The sequence below is a fragment of the Muntiacus reevesi genome, chromosome 2 (genome assembly GCF_963930625.1).
Source record: "Muntiacus reevesi chromosome 2, mMunRee1.1, whole genome shotgun sequence".
NCBI classification, from domain to species: domain Eukaryota; kingdom Metazoa; phylum Chordata; class Mammalia; order Artiodactyla; family Cervidae; genus Muntiacus; species Muntiacus reevesi.
Genome location: NC_089250.1, coordinates 247,781,544 through 247,802,668, shown reverse-complemented (window position 1 = coordinate 247,802,668; position 21,125 = coordinate 247,781,544). Strand labels below are relative to the sequence as shown.

At 52.2% G+C, this 21,125-nt stretch overlaps 2 protein-coding genes across 7 annotated transcripts; both read right to left on the bottom strand.

Annotated features, from left to right (window-relative positions):
• Positions 1 to 387: 387 nt before the first annotated feature.
• On the bottom strand, positions 388 to 16,319 carry NUTF2 (nuclear transport factor 2). 6 transcript variants are annotated; one of them, XM_065925578.1, is made up of 6 exons: positions 16,142 to 16,319; positions 14,239 to 14,449; positions 5,658 to 5,785; positions 4,092 to 4,163; positions 3,909 to 4,007; positions 388 to 2,195 (listed from the first exon to the last, which is right to left on the bottom strand). In XM_065925578.1, the coding sequence occupies exons 3-6, from the start codon at positions 5,754 to 5,756 to the stop codon at positions 2,082 to 2,084; spliced, it is 384 nt and encodes a 127-aa protein (XP_065781650.1). In that variant the 5' UTR covers positions 5,757 to 5,785; positions 14,239 to 14,449; positions 16,142 to 16,319; the 3' UTR covers positions 388 to 2,081. The 6 variants fall into 6 exon arrangements, with proteins under 6 accessions (XP_065781650.1, XP_065781648.1, XP_065781651.1 ...); XM_065925576.1 differs by lacking the exon at positions 14,239 to 14,449; XM_065925579.1 differs by lacking the exons at positions 14,239 to 14,449; positions 16,142 to 16,319 and adding an exon at positions 15,857 to 16,055.
• A 2,351-nt stretch (positions 16,320 to 18,670) lies between these two features.
• On the bottom strand, positions 18,671 to 20,692 carry THAP11 (THAP domain containing 11). The gene has a single exon (XM_065925575.1). The coding sequence runs from the start codon at positions 20,298 to 20,300 to the stop codon at positions 19,383 to 19,385; it is 918 nt and encodes a 305-aa protein (XP_065781647.1). The 5' UTR covers positions 20,301 to 20,692; the 3' UTR covers positions 18,671 to 19,382.
• Positions 20,693 to 21,125: the final 433 nt, after the last annotated feature.

The window sequence follows — 21,125 nt, the reverse complement described above, 5'->3', positions numbered from 1 at the left end:
ACTTTAGGAAGTGGGTCAGTGTAACCCAAGGCCTGAGCGGGCGAGCGTGCTGTCACGTCCGACTCTTTGCGACGCCATGGACTATAGCCCGCCAGGCTCCTCTGTCCATGGGATTTCCCAGGCAAGAATTCTGGAGCGGGTTGCCATTCCCTTCTCCAAGGGGTTCTAGACCCAGGGATCAAACCTGTCTCCTGCATCTGCCTGCATTGGCAGGCGGATTCTTTACCACTGAGTCACCTGGAAAGGTCTGAAGGGACCTGTGAATTCATGGACCCAGGAATTTCAAGGGCAGAGATGGTCCCACCACAAACATCACCTTGTTCCCTAATGTCTCCCAGCAACCCCCTGCGTGACCTTGCACCATCAGGCAAAAAGAAAGAAACCATGGTTTACAAACACTTCTTTATTGCAGACATTTCAGGCACAGGTACATGGAAAAGCTGTATTGCAAATTTTATACAGGGTGGTTTAAGAGGCAGCAGGTTTCTACCTCTCTCCCCAACCTCTATCCCCCAAATACAGAGCAACCAAGAAACTAGTCCCACTGAAACCTCCTGAGTATGCTGTTACTTCAAACAGCACACCATCCAGCCCAGTGCCCAGTGTAGCTAGGCTACCAGTGGGGGTCTGAGGAAGTCCTTGGCTTCCATCCAGAGTGCAGGAGGGAAGGGGGGCTGTGCATGTCAGGCAAAGCTTTGGTGCCCTCACCAATCCTAAACCCCCAAACAGGGCACCAGACCAAATCCTGAGTTTGGTTCTGGCCTCTGGTTGCTACCTTGCCATCAGTTTTACACCACCAAAGTCTCAGGGTTAAAGGACTGGATTTGTATTGATACTAGGCAAAGTCTGTCCCCAAAACTAAGGAGGAGAAACTGCCCCAACAGCTGAGATTTCCTGGGATTTGAGGATAGTAGTGTGAGGTTGTGTTTGTGGTCAGGGAGGGAATAGAAGGCCTAGAGATGCCTTGCAGAGGTCTCAGGCATGAGAAATCCTACAACCTGAATCCCTCAAACTCAGAATGCTTTCTTTCATAGTTTTAAATCTATAATCCAACCCAAGTGGGCCTGACTCTGGGGGCATTGGAGGCGGGCTGTTTGAGGCACTCCCATTCTGGTAGTGACATCCAAAGCAGATGGTACAGGGTAAGAGCTGCCCTCTGCTTGGCCTGGGATTTACAGGGCATGCTGGATGTGATACTGACCCTTCTGTGACTAGAACAGGCCCTTCTCCCTCAAATGCCTGCTCATACTTGGTCCTGCTGAGCCCTCAGTCCAGAGGGCCTGAACTTAATGGACCATTCTTGCCAAGGCTTTTCAATCTTCGGTGGGATTCTGCATCATCTCACCTGTCATTAGAGCCCTGATCCTACCCAGTGTAGAGGTCACAGATGTCAGAATTGACTGCTGAGGCTTCAAGGGCATCTTCCGTTCAGACCTGAGCTCTCCCTGTCTGCAGCTCACTTTTCCAAGGCCAGGTGGAGGAAACACTATGCCCTACAGGGCTTCTAAGAGAAGCGAGTTCAGAGTGCTGCCTGAGCTCAGAATGCTGCTTCGGTGTTTTCTCCTTGCAACAGGTATTGCTGAGTGGGCGTAGAGGTGGGACGGTGAGACATGAGAGAGCCAATGAGGCAGGGTAATTATGGATGCCCAGCCCACTATTCAACTAATTCAAACAATTTAAACTGTTAAGAAAATTTTCGTGGTTTTATTGTATCATGAGGCATTGAAACATCTGAACAAATCAATATCTGGGCGGTGAGGCAGCTGCTTTCTCCTTCACTTCTTTGGGTTACTAGAGCAACTTGTCAGTAGATTAAAAAAAAAAAAAAAAAAAGACAACCTTTTGTATTACTTAAGTCTTTCCAAGGCATGCGCTGGTACAACACAAACTTCTCCTGTCAGATGCAACTAGTCTAGCGTCCAAACATCATGCACAACACCTCGGTAGCAGCAGCGCACTGCGCCCACGCCCACCGCGGCCCTGCTCATTTGTGAATGATATTTGGAGCATCTGGAGGAGTGTGAATAGTATCGGGAAGAGGAGGGAGGAGGAAACAGCATGAGTGCCTGGCTGGGAGGAGGTCAGCCAAAGTTGTGCAGGGCAAGCCTGAACATGTCATTGGTGCAAACCCAAGCATCGTTGATGTTCTTTAATAGGAACATCTGGTGGAACCCCATGATGGGGTCTTCATCGGCCTGTGAGGAGAGAGAAAATGGTTCAGTTAAGTTGGCCAAGGAACAGGAAGGGTGTTCAGTTGGAGGAGAATGCTGACTTTGCAATCAGGTCCTTCTATCTTGGACACAAATGCTAGGAGAGCCCGGGGTACTCATGATTGTGAACTGACATAATGTATGTAACACTGAACTTGGCACAAAGGGAACTTGAGGTGGCAGCTCACACTGCTATGTACATTCAAACGGCAAAACAATTCACCAGTTAGCTACAGCAATATAGCAGAGAACATAGCGCCTCTGAGTCCATGTTTCTGGGCAAAAGTGAAAAATCTGAAAGAGTTCTGTGGCACTTATCACGTAACTCATGGTAGTCTAAAAACTAAACAGTCTTAGTGTCTGATTATGTTAGTCTAGCCATGAGAAGATACTATTAATAATGACTTTGTACATGAGAAAAGGCTCAAAACCAAGCTCACACCAATTACAGCTCTGCACAGAAAAAAAAACTAATGCATCCCTATCAGGTAATCTGTTTCCTGTCACGTAACGTATAATATTTGCAACAAAAAAAGGGTGAGAGACCTCCAGCCAAACTGCAGAACACCCGGATGAGGCCTAGTTGAGGTAGAAGCCTAACCAGCTGTGTTTCTAACATCACTGTTTTTTCCAGGAATTATCATCAGCAAGGAGGCAAATCAGTCTTTTGGGGGTTGGACAGAAACACCAGAAAGAATTTGAAGCCAGGTGGAAAGAGGCACTGCTTACTGACCTCAGCCTGGGAAAGTGTGCCCTGAGACCCTAGAAAAGACCTCCTCACTCCCAAGGCCTATCTGAGCACACTCTCTGGGCAGGGTATCTTGGACAGGCAGGAGAAACTGACAGGAAAAACCAGGCCAGAAGGCAGGTCCACCCAGGTCCAGTGGAGAGGCCTAGAGGGCCCCCCTCTCCCTCCACCCTTGTAATGGACTCAGGAAGCCCTGCCTAGCCTAGGGAGAAGGCATGTGGGTCTGATATTCTGGGGACCATGATGCCACATGCCCAGGAGGCTGGAACCTGGTTAAGGGGCAGCTCATCTGTCCTGCTTTGGGAAGGAGGAGAGGCTTTTTGGAAATCAAGAATCTGTCTTCAGTCTGTTAGAGTTCAACAAGTAGGAGTTCCTGGAAGGGGGTGGGGTGGACAGGCAGAGACACCAAAGGACCACAGGAAAGCTTTGAAGGTTAACAGGTCTTGAGAAGTGGAACTAGAAATGCAAAGAGAAGCAGGAGTTCCAAGAATCTGCTTTGTTCGGCAGGTGGAAGAGCCAGCAGTCAGCTTGGGGAGTGGTAGCATGGACTCCAGTTCAAGGTCAGCTGCCTGCAGAAGGCTCCCCTACAGCTTGGGGCAGTACAAAGGCCCAGAGGCTGGGATCACAGCCCTATCCTGTTCCTGGACCTCTTTGTCCCTTCTCCAAGAAGCCTCTATACCAGTGCTCTCCAATAGGACTTGTTACAAGAACAGAAATGTTTTAGGTTTGTGCTGTCCAATAGGCAGCCATGAATAACTCTGAGCACCTGAAATATGACTAATGGAACTGAGGAACTACATTTTAATTTTATTTCATTTTACTTCATGCAATTTAAAAATCACCCCGTGTGGCTGATGGCTAGAGTACCAAGCTACAAAGCTCTAGGCATCACTTGTCTGGGTGTCCCTGAGGAACAGGACAGTGGTGCTGCAAGGCAGCAGCACCATTACCTTGAGCTGGCCCACAACCATGCTGATGATGCAGCTGTCTGGTGTGGGCTGATGGTCCTGCGCCGTGATGCTGTGCTGGATTTTCTGGAATGGAAGGCTCTGCAAGAGAAAAAATAGGTGGTGGGCTGTGGCCAGCAGGGTGGGGAAGGAGCTGCCTGCAGCCCAGCCCTGGCCCTTACTTACAGACAATTTCTCCACAATGGCAGCTTTCCCCTGGAATTGCTGTCCTTCCCACGTAAGGCATGATGCATCAATCTGAAAACCAGGAAATCTGGGGTCAGAGCTTCAGAGCACAAGGAATATTTCTGAGGCCCTGAAAAGACCACAAAAAGGGTCCTGCTTGGGGAACATGAGTCCATGTCTGTTTCCCTGTCTGTAAAGAAGGGAAATGAGGGTAACTTCCAAACTTCAGACGATTAACAACTTTAATTACACCCCAGTATCACAGAGCCCAAGCTCTGAAAGACTATGTAACAAAATACAAACTTATTAACAAGTAAGCTCATCTCCCACTTTTTTCCCATTAAGTTGTATAGCCTTTGATATGGATGAGCTCCAGGCTGGCCATATGTGGCCAAGGCTCAGGCAAAAACCGTCCTGTTGTGTGGGCAGTCAGCAACAGTCCCAGAATAATCATCAGAAATAACTTGGAAGAAAAATAGAAAGAAAGAAATAACTAGGAAACATCTATGTTCAACACCATCTCTAGAGCCCAGAGTCAGTTCCACAGAGGCCCCTTCCATGGGGTCAGGGAGGGATGGAGTTTGACAAGGCCTCTCCTGGGACCTTCCCAACCATCAACGTGTAACCCGCAGCTTCACTGCCTCCCTGCCCCATCTTTCCTACCACAGCCTCCTGGGGCAGAGCTCAAAGGTGCCTCTACTACTTAGCAGCTCTGACATTAGGCAAACTAGTTTTTTATTTCCCCGCCCTGAATCTGTTTCCTGATGTTTAAAGGGAACACATGCTGAGCTTTACGTAAAACGACATACATAAAGTACTCCTTAAAGAACTTGCTAACTCTTCTCTGGGTCAGACCTGCTTTAATTGATTTCAAAAGCAACAAGACAGAAGTGCCAAAGATCCCAGTCAGACCAGTTTGAGTTTTTAAAACCCTCTACCTGTGATAATGACAATCAATTACCTGGGCCGGATGTGGCCTTCCACCGCTAACATCCCTTTCTTTTCTTCAAAATGTCTGAAATGGCCCTGACTTTTTGAGGGAGACAGAGGAGTCTGCCCATAGCCCATCAGGCTGCAAGTCTGTGTGTGATGACTCCTATCACTTCTATCCTGGGCCAACCTGCTAGGCGTGGCTTGATTAATCACACTTCTGTCTTGGGCAGGGTCAAATACAAGTAACTCTTGGTGTATACTCTGACGATTCTTACAGCTGCTGCCTCCAGGGGGCACCAGAAGCCCTAGTCTCTGTCGGCTGCTGCCAGGTCTGGAGCAGAGGCACTCCCAGGACCATGGAAGGGTGAGCCCAGAACCTGCTGTCTATGGTACCACTCATGTAGATCCACTAGGTCACCTAAGAATGTCACTCATGCAGAAGATGACAAAAAGGCCCATGTGGCCTGGGGAGCTGGGCTAGGCCTTAAGCCCCCTACCCCATGGAGAGTAGCTCAGATAAAAGGGCTCAGCCAATCCAGTGAGAGGTGCCAGAACTTGTGAACTGGAGACACTGGCCCCACATCTGAATTAATCCCCTGGAATCCTGTTTTGGTACTAGAGCAGAAGACTTACATAAATTGCGCCTAGTTGAGTTCTGTCATTATCAAATAACTGGTAGTAATGTTGAATGAAGCTGGATCCAATCTGCTCCCAAATTGGCTTGTCTCCCATTCTGGAGCGTCACCCGGCCTCGTTGAGACCTGTAAGTCCAGCAAGACAGGGAGGGAAGCATTGGTACCTTGGTACCGTGGAAGCAGCAGTCTCTTCACTGACCCCCACCCGTCCCAGACCTCTTTGAGCAGGCAGTGCTGTGTTGAGGCCTGTTGCCCCGGAGAACAGAGAGGACCCAGGGAACTCATAAGCAATCCCTCAATAGAGACAAGCGCAGGGAGCCCAAAGGTGGACAACTCAGACCCTCCTGGTGCCAGGATCATAGAGGATGGGTCCTGAGGGTGGAGCCCGGACGAAGGAAGGTCAGAGCAAGTACTACAGAGGATGAGCTTTTGAGGAGGAGCTAAGCACTCTCCCCATTTCTTTTCATTTAATCCTCTCAACAGCCTGCACAGCCAGTTACTGCTATTTGTCCCACTTTGCAGGTCAGGAACTCCTCATGTCTGTGAGTTAAGTGTCTTGGATTGCAGCACTCCGGCCCTTAACACTACCCCAGGGTCTTACTGGCAGGTAGAAGACCCGGTGAGAGTAGGGAGAAATGGTTCCTCAGGGTCCCACTTGCAACAAAGACAGCAAGTGACCCTCCCTCACTTTGTCTTAAGGGGGAAGTTTATTTCTTTGAGGCCACATGACATCATTTCATCACCGAGAGAGGTTATATCTACCAACTGCAGAGCTGGGACCATGAGTTCAGAGGATCACAGATGACAACAGAAATGCTGGGAGGGCAAAGGAAGGTTGGGAGGGGAAAATGAGTCATGTCTCTACACCCCATCCCAGCACTGGCTCCATCAGAAGGGCTGCCCCACTCGGGTTTCCGAGCAAGAGGGGAGCTGCACCCCCTCCACCCCGCCCTGCTACAGATATCAGGGATCCAAGGCTGCTAGATGAAAAATCCAAGCCCCAGACGAAAAAAGCCACTCAGGCTTTGGTAGGCTCCTCCTGGATAGAGTGGAGCGCATCTCACTGCAGGATCCACGACAGCAGATCTGTTGTTCTATAGCCGTTTCTGACAGCACAGGAACCCATCCACTCTCCCAATAACAGGACTCTGAACCAAAGCTGTAGGGAGGTGGGTTTGACCGCGGCAGACACCACTGGCAGTGGTGGGATCTGATGCAAGTCACTGCCGTCCTGAGGACCTCAGCCCTCTTCTCTACAAGAGGGTGGAACCCTGCTGCTGCCAGTGGAGTCTCACTAAGAGAACCTAGTAAAGCTCTTGACTCAGCTTGGTTAGTGCTGGTCTGCTCTGGTCCCTATGACCTCACCCTAGGCCAGAGGAATCAGAGGAAGGACAGTGGAAGTGGGTAGTAGCTAATTCCCAATTCAGCCAATCTCCCAGCCTGTGACCAACGCTCCAGCCAATGAGGGGCCAGGAAGCTGAGCCAGCTTTATTTTAGGTTCCCTAGGAGGTGGTGGCACTAAAAATAGCAGCACGGTGCTGGAATGACTAAATGTCCAGGAAAGTCTAAAAGAAGCAGAGGAGAAAGCTTGGGTCCAGCCGCGCCTGCTTGGGACAAGGAGTGCCCCAGCTTGCTCTCTTCCAAGAAACAGAACAAGCGGGAAAAACACAGGATGCGCAGCTGCTCTGTCTTGGTCCCATTTTCAAGGGGTCAGACTGTGACAGCACCGTATGCAAACTCGGGTCACTGGAGGCATGACAGAGCCCCGCATCGCGCATCTCTACCCCTTCCGCCAAACGACTCACTGAGCTTGGCTCACCCATCACAGCCCAACCCCACCACGTCACACTCCCAAGATGCCTGCTGAGCCCCCCAAGGCCTCTGGGGCAGGGGAAAGCTGGAGGAATGAACTAGGGCTATCTCGCACTGTTCTCAGCAGCCCTCAGGGCAGGTCTTGGAATGTGCCAGTCGGGAGAAACAACATGAGCACGTGCCTGGGGACACAAGAAGAGATAAGGGCAGGAAACCAGGAAGCGGGAGATGGAGGGTGAGGGGAAATAAGACCAGAAGCTATCCAAGGAAAAGTGGCGCCATGTGGTGGGACACTGAGGTGAAGGAAGTGAGGTGTTTTTTCCTTTCTCAACATTGTTCTTAATGGTGTGATAAGTTTCTAACACAAAAACGACTTGGCAGAAGCAGAGGTGGAGTAAAGAGGTTGGAGGGATAAAGGGACAGAAGAGCCCTTTGGTAGGGTGGAGGGGGCAGGGCAGAGGGAGCTCTCCTGAGGGACAGGACTGCTCAAAAAGGGTGAGCAGGAACCATCAAAGCTGTGTGGATTGAAGACTTTGGTTTAGAGATGTCAAGTGGTGCCACTGAAGCCCACAGCAACCTTGTTCGAGGCTTGCTCGACCCTGATGTGTTTACCTCTGTGTAGTAATCATGTGGTCATGTGGTCAATTTCACTTATCAGCCCACTTTACAGGTGGCAAAACCAAGGTTCAGCCTGTGGCCCCAACTTCCCCAGTACACTAGTGCTGATCCTGAGTTCTCTGGTCAAGGCCACTGCTTATTTTCTGCTAATTTTGTGTCCTTGAGTTCTAAGCCACAAGGCTGGCGATGTCCCTCCCCTACAATCCCTTCACCCTTGGGTTCAAGGTCAAACACCTGAAGGTCCACAGGTGGCTATCCACACCTGCCCCTAACTCCTCAGCCATTCTCTCCTGCCTTGATCCAGCACCACACCTAAACACACCGGAACTTGAGAGTGTTTGCTCCTGGGGTTTTTGGACAGGTGAGTCCTCCCACTGGGATGCCTGCCCTCCCCTCACGTCACCATTCAGATACCTCCCATCTGGGTCTTCTTTTGCAGACTCAACTGTTGACCCTCAACCCCATGTGCAAGCCTGGATCAGCACACCCAGGGCCCACTCCACTGTGGCTCTGGGCTGTGAGGGTTCCCACACAGCCCAGATGTGGTTCTTGCCACATCCCATCCCACCCCCTCAATCTCCCAGCACAGAGTCCGGCAAACTATGGAACTTCCAGTTCCTGACTCCACATCTTCCGCAAAGCTTTCACCCTGTAGGTGGGAGGTGGTATTCTTGAACCTAGAAAAAGTAGCAGGGTGCAGGGGCCACCTCCCATCCCCATGGGACAACATGGGAGGGGTGAGCTGGGCTGGGGGTTCACCAGGATGGCCAGCCAGCCCCGGCCTTGCTTCTAATATATTTACTGTGGAAAGAATAGCCTGGAAAGAAACACAATGCCAAGGCTGATGGGCAGCTTCAAGTGAGACTGGGGACTGGCCTTCATGACAGCTTCTCCTATAGCTCTTCCAAGAGGGCCGCTGCCCACCGCCTCCTGCTTCACTCAGGCTGACTGAGGCCAGGCTCCTCGAGGAGCAGAAATGATCTCGGTGACCTCTCACCCACTGACCGTCAGCCTTCACTGACCCTTAGGTCTCTGTGGGTGCAAAGACTCTCTAAGAATGTCTCATACACTGCGGCCCGCTCCCAATCAATCCACACAGAGGCAGAGATGCCCCAGTCTTGTCAATGACTTCAAGTCGTTCATACTCCCTGAGGCTGTCATACACATCAGGTTAAAAGCTCTAGCCCAGGAGATCCCACTGGGTAACAGAAAGAAAAAAAAAAAAACAAAAAAACCACCCCTTCATTTTACTCCTCAAATTCTGGGTCAGTGTTTCCAGTATTTTGAAACCTGAAACAGTAGTGTCCAACTGATGTCTCGTTTTCACTAATGCATATTCAGTGTAGAAATGCGCTCATGGCTTTACATGCATTTTGTTCTAACACCCTGTGAGTCAACTCCCATGCTAGAGATGAGCAAAACAAGGCCCAGCAAGGTCAGCTAAATTTGCTCAAGGTCACGAGCCTAATAAAAGTTGGAAATGGATGGAACCAGGCTTAGTGGGCACCAGGACCAAGACTTCCAGTGACAACTGGTCTGGAGATAAAAACAAATGACACACAGGGCTGAAGCCCTGATCTCTAACCTTGGCTTTTTCTGAAAGGGGCAAGAGAGGCTTGAACCAGGGCTTCTGCCTCCAAACAAAGGCACCAGGCAGACTGCCATACTAAACAATGAACGTTTTCATGGGGGATGATCTCATACTTTTCCTAAACCTTCAAAGTCACAACCCCATTCCGCCATCTCAGCGAAGCAGAGATAACTGTGGGCCTAGCTGGATCTGGGGCAGGACTGGGGTCAGGAGAGTGACGAGAAAGAGGAAGAGGACATTCATTACTAACTCTACACTTTCAAACAGAAGGATGTTCATGTTGGACGGCCTATCACTGAGGCCCACAGGGAACACCAGATGTGCGAGCTTATAGTGGGATCCTTGAACTCAGCACCAACTCAGCACTACGACCTTCACATCTACTGTCTGCTAGTCCTCAAGAGCCCTGAGGCAGAGGCTGGGAAGGACTCCGACAGGTAGAACTGACAGACAACTTTGGCTTAAACCCAGAGCACAGGCGTGGACTAAACAGTGAGAGGGAAGGTGGTGGGCTGCAGCCAGAAGGGAAGAACTGACCTGAGGAGTGTGGTGTGTCCTGTGCAGCAGCCTCCCGTTCACCACTGATAAAGTCCCAACCACTTACCCTGCCTTCCAGGTCCTGGGTGCCCTGGCCTCCCAGCTAGCCATCCTCATTTCCAGCCACCCACTCCTCCCCGTCCTCTGCAGCCACTCTGGGCATTTTCCTATTTTTGGAACATCCTGAGTCTGTTCTCACTGGAGGGCTCTGCAACTGCTGATCCTTCTACTTGGATCATCCTCCCTCCTAGATGTATCCAGATCCTCCTTCATGTGTCTAGCTCCCTGTCACATGTGTGTCCACTCAAAGGTTACCTCCTCATAGACACCTTCCCTGACCATTCAGTCTAAAGTGGCCTCCCGGTTACTCACTGGATCATCCTGCTTCATGTTCTTAGCACTCATCTCTGCATGAGATTATCACATGTTTGTTAATGGTCCCTCTCCCTGACTGGAGCACCCCTGTCCCTGTCTGCAAGATGCCTCACTGAGGCCCTCTTCTCTGGAGAAGTGTGTTCTGGGAAAACCCTGTTCAATTTAAGTGGCCAGGTGACCCACTTCACCTCCACCCACACCTTCTGTCCAATTTGTCAGGAAACAATCCTTTGCCTTCCACCCGGTCATCTGTCTGAGGTGTGTGTTAAGAGGTGCTTGGCCCATCCCTCCCACCCCAATTCCCAAGGTTCTGATCACCTGAGAGACAACTGTGGCTGAAGAGGAGGCACAGGACCACACTGTCAAAGGCCTGGCTGCTAGCCTGCTTCTCCTCTCCCTCATGGCAGAACCCTCTGACCCTGTCTCCATCAGTAATTATGTCGATGTTAGGAGTAATCAACTGTGGATATAAAGCAGGACTCAGGTGGAAGGTACAAGGTGAACACTGGGTCAAGAGCTGGGAAGGAGGGTAATCTCAGCCTCCTGTAGGACACCACACTAAGGAACAGCCTTGACCCAGGACTGGCAACAGCCTCATTGACCACTCACTTGCCGGCAGTTGGGAGAGAAATCAGCCAAGGTCTGCTGCCCCCAGCACGCTAAGGGCCTTCTCCTCTTCTATTTGGAGAGGGCTCCAGAGGCTTCAAGTTGCCCTGGTTGGCCCAGCAGCTGAATCCTGAAATCGGCATTCTAGTCACTCTGCTCTGCCCATACTCAGTTCCTAAGAATCCCCCTTTCCAAAGTGGTTCAGGGATCTCTGGGGCCCTGTCCTAGACAGTTCCCATTCATAAACTTGCTGCTTCATGTACCATCAGTCAAACCCCTGTAAACCAGTTATTAATACCTATGTTCTCTCATTCCAGCCTCTCAGCTCTGTAAAGCTGGTGTGATTACTGTAACTTTGTAGATGAAACCAAGACTCTTGAGAGGTTAAGAATTCAAGACCATGCAAGGCCACTGGGGCATAGCCAGCATGAAAATGTCTACAAAATTGGCCTGGACTGGAACAGTTGAGAGCCTATGTCAAGTAGCAGGAAGCATAGATGGAAAAAGGAAGAATGGAGCCCAGGCCTTTTCTTCCCCTTTGAAACTGGCAAGCTCTATGCCCGTCAGAAGGGAAACCCTCTAAGTGCATGCTCCACCTGTCACAGTAGGTGTGCAACCTACAAATGAGACCGTGCATTGACCTGGGCCTGAACCACCTCTGCGAGTGGAACCAATGTCTCTATACAGATGTCCTTCCAGGAGGCTGCAGTTTCTGCCCTGGAGAGACCCAGTGGCTCTGATGGAGTACCTGAGGCTTTAGGAAACAAACATTCCTGAATTCCTCATTTACTGAGGCAAACTACCCTCAGTTCCCAGGTTCCTTGGACACATCTCTCATGAGAGGAGGTTCTCCTTCACCAGGGTAGACCCTTCTCCAGCCTGAGTGCTTCAGGAGTTGGCATATAGCAGGTACCAGCAATAAACAAAGGCCCAGGGTAGTGCCAACCCTGGTACTCTTGTGTCCCTCTTCCCTGGCCACCTTTCTGAGTCACAGTCAGACCTGAACAAATGATTCCTCCCAGGAAGACACATTTCAGCTGACAGAGTGAGAATGCAGATGGTGCCACACAGACCTGGTGGTACGGGTGCTGACCAGCAGCATCAGTCACTCCTGGAGCCACTACAAGGATAATCCGCACGCTAGCACCTCCCTCAGGAAGTCTTCAGGAACTCCTGCCATATGTGGTCAAAGCAAGAAATCACAAAATCTCAAAATTGGGGAAGGCGTTGGTGTTCAGTTGCTAACTGGTGTCTGACTCCGATCCCACGGACCGCAGCACGCCAGGCTCCCCTGTCCTTCACTATCTCCAGGAGTATATTCAAATTCATGTCTTTGAGTCTGTGATGCTGTCTAACCATCTCATTCTCTGCCGTTCCCTTCTCCTTCTACCCTCAATTTTTCCTAGCATCAGGGTCTTTTCCAATGAGTCGGCCCTTCACATCAGGTGGCCAAAGTATCAGCATCAGTCCTTCCAATGAATATTTAGGATTGATTTCCCTTAGGACTGACTGGTTTGATCTCCTAGTAGTCCAAAGGACTCTCAAGACTTCTCCAATACCACTCAAACCCAACCCGCCACACACATTCTCATGGCCCACCGGAAAAAAAAAATACTAACTTCAAAAACAGGCCCATCAGGAGGTTCAGCTCAAGCTGTCCACAGAAATCCTGCCTAACATTCAACGTCCATCCTGTGGAGAACTTTTTGGATCCACTCCCCAATCTCCAAAAGAACTACTACTCCCTTTCACTTCTGGGGAGGGTGCCTCTGTTTCACTCTGGGAAGATGTCCTGATAGATATCATTCCAAAAGCACTGGGCACTTGAATAAGTGACCTGAAAGGGTCTCAGTCAAAGAGTCTAGTAGAAGGCACCAAGCCAGGTTCAGGCAGGGAAGGAGGTCTTGGACCACAAAACGCTGGTGAGATTCTCACATACTGGGAGAACACCCAGCAGAGACCTCTGAGGGACAAGGAGCTGGTGACAGAAGATCTATCTAGACTCAACAGCAACAGCAATTTGGAGTGATGATGGCCAAGTTGCTTAAGGGATCCCAGACCTTCCTGGGCCCAGCATCATGAGGGATACCTTGCTCCCTGGTTTCTTCAGGCACTGGAAAGGAGAGGGGCTCACTAACAGCCTTTACTCTTCAGTGCTCTGTCACTCAGAAAGCGCCCCCGCACCCTTTTGCAAAGGGCCAAGAGTCCCTTGTGGGTCTCTTCAACTTAGAGTTCAATACATAATAGCAACATTCTGTCTCCCTGACTACTGTGACCTCCTTTCCCCAGCACCGGGACTTGGTAGGAACTCATTACTCTACCTCCAGCTTCTGCCCAGAACCTGACATACAGAAAGGGCCGCAAGAATGGTGGCTGAGTAAAATGCATCATTGGTGAGAGAAGAGAAAAAATAACTTCAAGCGAGATACTAATGCCTCAGTAAAGGGATTCTGGAATTTTTTGATATAAGGTGCCTTCCAATCCTAAAACTTGAGCATTCTTTCACATAAATCATTCTTTCCATCCCAACCCGCCAGCTGGAAAGTCAGAATAAAGTGAAATGTGGCTCAGAGAGGTGAGTTCCACGTCACCAAGGGACATAGTCTTGATCTGGTTGAGAACCCAGTCTCCTCACAGCCTAACCCTTTATTACGCAGCCATATCCTGATTGTCCCAGGCCAGGCCCCCCCACCTCCGAAGTCAGCCGTGCAAGACTAGAGAGGGTGCATACCGATTGTGGACAACCTCGGTGTTCTCCTCTTATCTCTGAGCTCTGAGACATGGACAGCTTGACAAATTCTGGAAAGGTCAAGGACTTACGGGGGTCAGGATGCATAGCAATGGCTAGATGACTGACCCCAAACACAGAAGTTATATGGAACTTAAGGTGTGGAATGAGAGGGAGGGACCTGAATCCCTCCTTCCAGGTAACCTATGAGAAAGAACAACAGCATTTTGACCTCAAAGAAAACCCTTGTGATCAAGTCACCTAGGGCTTTGGAATCTGTGAACTAATCCATAGCCATAGAGCCTAACTCACCTGACACCAGTGTCCTAGAAAGAAGCAACCCAGACAATCTCAAGAAGATCTTGAAACAACTGCTTATGGCATGAAGACATCCAATCACACTGATCCTACTTGTGTCCTGTGGGTAGTCCCTCCTTGTTGCCCACGTCCACTGGCAAACCAGGCCTCTCCTGAGCTTGCTGAATGAACCTGACTAGTTCACGCTCGTAGGCTAGGATGTGGGCTAGGAGAAAAAGAAAGACAAAGAGAAAGCAGACCTGGGTGAGACCTAGACAGATCCTTGCCTATCCTCCTTAACCATGGAAAACGCAACTGCAGGAAAAACTCCAAGGCTTGATTCAATGACCAGAAAAATACTACCTGGGGAAATAATCAAGGAAAAAAAAAAAAATTCCAAGGGTGGTGCATCATGGGCTTAACTCACCTCTCCTAAGAGACCTGCCTGCTGCTGAGGCCAGGTGTGCAAAAACTTTGCTGCTGCTTTAGTACCTGGGAGAACTGTGGCTCATTAGCTGCACTGGGTCAGAAAATTCAAGGCTTAACAAACTGTCTTTCCCCCATATCCCATGGTCTTCTCTGGACTCGTCCCTTAATTTATCATCACACAGTCAGGAAGGGCCTTCAAAAAGCCAGCCTGAGGACCACTTTATGGCTAGCTACTCCCCTTCCTCCAGAATTCGATGGAGACCCGGTGCTTTCATTAAAGGCAATTTCCCAAGGCCCAACCAGCTTTCTGCCTATTCAGAGGTAGCTCAGACGTTGGAGAATGAGCAAGCAAGAGAGGGAAGCCTGACTTTCTGCAGTCTCCAGCCCTAGTTCTGCCACCCAGGCTTCAGAAGGCCCTCACAGCCCAAGTATGCCCCTCCCTCAATGTCGCTTGCAGCCCAGCCTCGTTTGACACTAGGTTCACCGACCTCAGACCTGGATTGTACCTTCCCCTCAAACCCCACCTTATTGTTACCATCCTCATGGAATCATCCTCCTCTATGGGAGAAGAGCAGACGACTCTGGGAGCAGCAGATGGGAGGATTAGGCTGTACTGAAGATATCTAACAATGTGTTGGAGGCTCACATGTTCAGCTTCACCTCCATGACTTCTTCCCTCCCTCCCTCCACTAACACAGGCGGCCAACCCACCCACGGCTGAGGTCTGGTCACTGATAGAAAGAAGGGCGGGGGCTGAGCCTACGAGTACGGAACCGCCTCGTCTCCTCAGGCCAGATTCTCCAAGGCTGCCGGGGGTTAAGTCCCCACGTGGAAGCCCCTCCCGCGCCAGATTCCCTGACCCTGCCCTCCACGCAGAAGAACCTACGCATGAGTTCCGGAGTGGGAGACAGGCTTCGTGCACTCTCAGCCGGCAAACAAGCAAGTGAGCGCTCACCTACATCCTAACCAAGCTGTGGTTCAGAACCAGAGGAGGGTAGGGCTGCTGCACGCGGGCGCCCTTACCCAGTGCTGACTCCGGAACAGGCTGGGTGGCGTCTACCCATCCCCGGATTCTTGGCGGGCTGGCGGCAGGACGTGGGGATGGGGTCCGCCCGCTAGCCTGCCTGCAGTTTGCGGGACTCGGGCAGGCCTGGCTAGGCCAGACGGGGCGGGGCCCGGAGCGCCCCATCTGGGTGGTCCATACCAGAGAAAAAGCCTGGCCTCGGAGCGGTCCAGTGTGCCCGCCACCTGCACTGTACGCCCGAAATAGGTTCCTGGCTTCCTCTGTGTTCCCCCCGGCCGCCGCCTCAGAGGACCGGCGGGAGGCGGAGCCGCGCGCGACACATGGCCCCGGCCCCGCGCGGCTTTGGGGCCGCCGGGGGGGGCAGGGGAGGGGCCGCCCGGGGACTTGCAGCAGAAGCGCCAGGCGACCCGGAGCACAGCTCCTGCGGCCCAGCCCCCGCCCCGGCGCGCTAGCCCCGACACTCACCCGAGGGGCTGGCACGATGGCGGCAGCGGCGGCGGCAACCCAGCGCGGTCTGCGACCGTCTGTCCCTTCCCCCCTGCCTTCCCTTGCCACCCCGCTGCACTCTGGGAAACGCAGTCCTCCTCGTGCTCTTTTCTGGTATAGGTGCACAAGGAGAAAACTACCATTCCCGACGTCCTATGCGCCGAGGCCCAGACACGGTTCGCAGCGCGGGAGGTGAGGCTAAGTCAGGGAGGGAGGCCGCCGGGGCGAGCCCCTGAGAATTGTGGTCTAGCGGAAGCCTCTGGAACACTCAAGCTTGGCGCCAGGCTGGGGTCAGGCCTCGGTTGTCGCCAAATCCCAGCTGGTCCGGCCCCGCCCAGCTTTCGCGGCCTTTCGGTGTTGGCCCCGCCTCCGTGGGAGCTCGGCCTGTTCTCGAACTGGCCTAGCCGCCCCTCCCTGGGCCCCTGAGCTGTTTCCGCTCGCAAACCCCCCTCCCCTTAGGTGCTGTGGCTGCCCCTGCGGCTCTTCCGAGTGGAGCTCCAGGGCTACTCGGGGCGGAGCCCACAGCTTCTGTTGTCCCAACATTCTTGCGCCCTGCCGGGTGCAAATTGGACCCAAAGCTGGTTTCAAGCAAGCGCGGCTTTCCTGGGCAGAAAACAAGATTACTCTTAGATTTCTGCAGTTAGGGTGTAAAAAGCATTCTCACAAGTTTTTTGTTGTTGTTGTTTTGCATCAGGCAGGGCAGCTAAGAATCTTGGTTTTATTAATGAAAAAAGATAAGTAACTGGCGCGCCCAAACCTTCCCCGTGATTTGTGATTAAAATGGCCATAATCTCCCTCCCGCCCATTACCCTTTTCTTTCAACGCCCATTTTCATTGTCGTTTCCTGGGTAACACAAACAGTTGAAGTAAGGTGTGTCTCGGTCAGGCCTACTGGGGAAATACTCTGCAGCTAAGCTGGGGGACCACAGGTTAAGTTTATAAGAGACAAGGTTTCTCCTGGTCAGAGATCTCTCAGTACTCCTGTTCGTCCAGAAATTTTATACCGTCACAGATCCTCATCATCACCCCTACCCGTCCACCTGGGGATGGCTGGTAAGACCAGACCAGGCTTCTGTTCATTAAATCCCAGATCTGTATTATTTTGCCTGACTAGATTCTTCTCTTATTACTCAGTCAGGGAGACTGCATTGCCCTGCTTGTGGTGTATTTAGGGCCTCCCTTGCTCTGAGCTGTCCTCCTCCCTCCTAGAAGATAAAACACCCCAGAGGTTGTGCGCTCATCACATCCCGACACTAGCGAATCCTGACCAGTTTTGGCTCCTCTCACTCTGTCCTGGGAGTGCTGTTGAGAGATTCAAGAGACTCAAAGTTGAAAGTCTAAAATCCCTTCAGCAAACAGGAGCTAAAGGATACACTAATGAGCATGGCTGGAGCCTGGGAAAATCCTCACTCCTAATGAAGGCGGGTGGGGACAGCTGAGTGAGTGACCCAACAGCTGCCCATAAAGGGCTACAGTCCCTGCTGGCCTGGAAGGGTATTGCTGTGCTTCCACCTCCTTATGACCAGCCAGAACTAACCCCAGGAAGGGAGAGATACAGTCCCTTCCCCAACTAGGCACCTGCACAACCTATCTCCCACCCTTCCTCCCCAACAGACACTTGTTTTTCAATTCAATGCCAAGGGGCCAGAAGGAGAGCAGAGACTGGAGGGATATTTTAGAGTCATTCCAGTTCAAAACGACAGGGAAAGCCCCCAGGTAAGTGACTTTTTCCTTAAGTAACAGAGAAAAGAATCATGTTTTATGGAGCCCAGTAAGTATCATTTGTGCCCCAATACCCATGTTAAACACTGCTAGCTTCAAAGGCATTTGTTTGGATGTTCCAAAGGCCATTGTTCCAATGACGGAACTACAGATAAAAATGTCACCTTGTCACTACAACATCCAGTCTAAATAAAGATGCTAACAGCCAAGAAAATGAGTCAAGAGATGACAAATCCCAACTCATCCTTAAATTCCTCTGAGGATCCACCTCCTTCACAATGAAAGTGCACCAAGGTCAAAGGTATCCATATTCCTTATAAGAATCCATGGCTGGCTCCAGCTCTGGTCTTCACTGATTTAAGTAACTGCATGCCCATGTGTGCCAGACACTGTACTAGGCCTAAGGGGAGAATAGTAAGCAAAATTCAATTCCAGCTGAAAATTCTTAAGGAATTCAAAACCCCTAGGGAAGTGCCACAATTCAGGTTAGTTCTCAGTTACTTCTTTCCCCAACTGAAGGCACAGAGGGAGCTAACCCACGGACAAACCAGGATCATTTGGTGCAATTTCCAAACTCTTCAGGATGAGTTGGTACTCTGCGAAGACCTTATGAGGGTTAGGGCCCCTTTATGGAGAAACCTGGTCACCGAAGCATCTCTACTCCCAGGGTCAGCCTGATCCTAGAGACCAAGGCGAAGAAGGAGGAGGCCTATCAGGAAGTCCATCTCCCCATGTTTCAAGGATCCTTAGCTGAGTCCTTATAAAAATAAAATGGCGAGACCCAAATAAAAACCTTACTTTCTGTTTAATTCGTTTTGCCAAACAAACACAGTGAAAACTTTAGTCTGACTAATTGTACAGAAAATAGAATTTGTAACCAGTAGCAAACATAACAGGATAGACCTAAGTCCCTGGCAGGCTGGATTTCCAACAGGTCACCTAGATCCCCTTGTAGATGGCCTCCTGGGAGGGAGGTCCTAGGAAGCCGAGGCACAGATCTGCCAGTCCTCATCAGAATCACAGGCTGCACCTGGGAAGGAAAAGCACAAAAAAGTAGAACTGATGTTACTTGGATCTCTTATCACTACACACAGAAGAGTTGTCTCTGATTGCCAGCCAAACTCAAGGTGTTGTCTTCCCAAAGCCATAGTCCTCCAGCATCCCATCTGCATCCCTATGGGATAAGTTTCAAGTTCAGTGGTTCTGAAGCCTCTGCTTAATCAGAACCTGCAATATAAACTTGGGGTTAGGGAGTGAAGGTGTGGATAGCTAGACAAAGTCGTAACTGCTGGTGTCCCCAGTGCAGTCTCAGACTTCAGGACGTTGCTTCAGGAGGAAACGAGAGGGTACTAGGTCACCAGCAAAAGAGTCCAGCTGCCCTAAGCCTCAGTACTGTCACACAGTGCCCCAGGAGTATGAGGGAGTTCAACAACGGTGGTCTCAGGTCCCTCTAAGCTGGCAGGGATCTGGGAATCCGGAGGGCCAAAAGGGGACTAGTTTACATTCCGTGTTTCTTGCGGATGACAGCCATGGCCAGCAGCCGATCCTTCTCGCGAAGTTCTTCGCGGAGCTTGGCCTCGGTGAGACGCAGGTGACGGATGCTGCCCTTCATCTCCTTCATCTTCACCTCCATCAGCGCCAGGATGTCCCGCTGCTCGTTCAGCTTGCGCAAGAGCTCTTCCTCCGTGGTGCCTGATGACAACGAGTACGAGTGGTCGGAGCCAGTATCAGGGAAGCCCTCTTCGCCCACCACGACCAACTGTGGGCCCATGGGACACTCGGCGGCCTCCAGCCCTGCTGTAGCAGCCTCTAGCTCCGACGCAGCGGCGGCGGCGGCTGCGCCCTCTGCGGCCGCGAACTCCACTTGCACCGTCAGGTCGATGGGCTTAACGTCTTCTCCCGTGGGAGTGGTGGGCGCAGGCGGCACGGATCCTGGAGCCTGGCTGCTGTCTACAGCGGCCTGAAGGGTGAGGAGCACAGCCGCAGAAGCAGATACCAGGTTAGGCTGCAGCTGGGTGGTCTGGGCAGTGGAAGCGGACGGCGACGGCTGCTGCTGCTGCTGCTGCTGCTGCTGCTGCTGCTGCTGCTGTTGCTGCTGCTGCTGCTGCCTGCGGCGGGCGGCTGCGGCCCCCGCGGGTCTGCGTGCTACTTTGCGCTCGTTGACGCCGCGCAGTGGGAAGATGGTGGGGACCCGCACAGTGTAGGTTTTGCGGCCGCCCTGGAAGTGAACGCTGCAAAGACGGTGGCCCGTGGTGGGCTGGAAGGTGGAGAAGCACCCGCTGACGCCGGCACGGGACACATTCTTGAGCCAGAGGCGCCGCAGCTCAGCGTCCTTGGGAAACGTGTAGAAGTGCAACGCCTTGTCCCGGTGCGAGTTGTTGTAGCAGCCCGGCACGCAGCACGTAAATCCAGGCATGGCTGCGCCGCGCGGCCCGACCCGGCCCACCGGCCTCCTGAGCTTTTCGACGGTCGGGTCTGTCTGCCGCCGCCCGCCCCTCGACGGGCGGCGCCGCGCGAGGCCTTGGGCGGCCTCCCACTACTGCCGCCCGGCACGGCCGGCCTAACTCAGCGCCCCGTGCCCAGAATACGCCTCCCGCCGGCCCGCGCCGCGCCGCCGGTCCAGCCGCCCGCCTGCGCTCCGGAGTGGGCCCCGGGGACGCCGCGAAGGACCGCCTGAGGAGGAGGAGGACTACGCCCCCCACAATGCACTGCGCCAGAAGCGGCTCACTTCCGGAGCGGGGGCGTGCTTATTCCGGCCGCTTTCCAGTGAACGGCGACGAGCCACGTAGAGCGGACTCTTCACCTACCCGGCTCACCCTCGCCGGACTAAAGAGGCGTATTCGGTTGGAGCTCTGTCGCTTGGAGAGCCCTTCGCAAGGACCTGGAATCCTGACGGGGGTCGGGCGGCGCGCCTCTCTGCAGGGCGCATGCGCCCTGGGCATGTGCCCAGGGAAACTACAAATCCCGCAATGCCTTGAGCTAAACTTGGCGGCAGCGACCTGGAGCGCCGCCTAAGGGAAAGGTCGGGTTGCCAGATGATCAGGATTCGGATTAGGTTGTGCTGTACGCCGGAAGCTGTCCCCCAACCCTGTGCCGCTCTGTTCGCGGCATTCCTGCGGGGGAGGGGAGGAAGGGCTTCAGCGTCCCACTGGGACCTCGGGAGTCTCTTTGTTTGCGATGGAGACTCCCACCGACTTAGAGGCTGCTTGCGTTGACTCACTTACTGACCAATGATCACTTA

Bases quoted from the DNA above. Each gene is read 5' to 3' on its own strand.
- NUTF2 (XM_065925578.1), bottom strand. From the start codon at position 5,756: ATGGGAGACAAGCCAATTTGGGAGCAGATTGGATCCAGCTTCATTCAA. The intron at 4,008-4,091 runs GTAAGTAAGGGC...TTTCTCTTGCAG, and splicing joins CCATTGTGGAGAAATTGTCT to AGCCTTCCATTCCAGAAAAT. The intron at 2,196-3,908 runs GTAATGGTGCTG...CTCTCCTCACAG, and splicing joins TGGTTGTGGGCCAGCTCAAG to GCCGATGAAGACCCCATCAT.
- THAP11 (XM_065925575.1), bottom strand. From the start codon at position 20,300: ATGCCTGGATTTACGTGCTGCGTGCCGGGCTGCTACAACAACTCGCAC.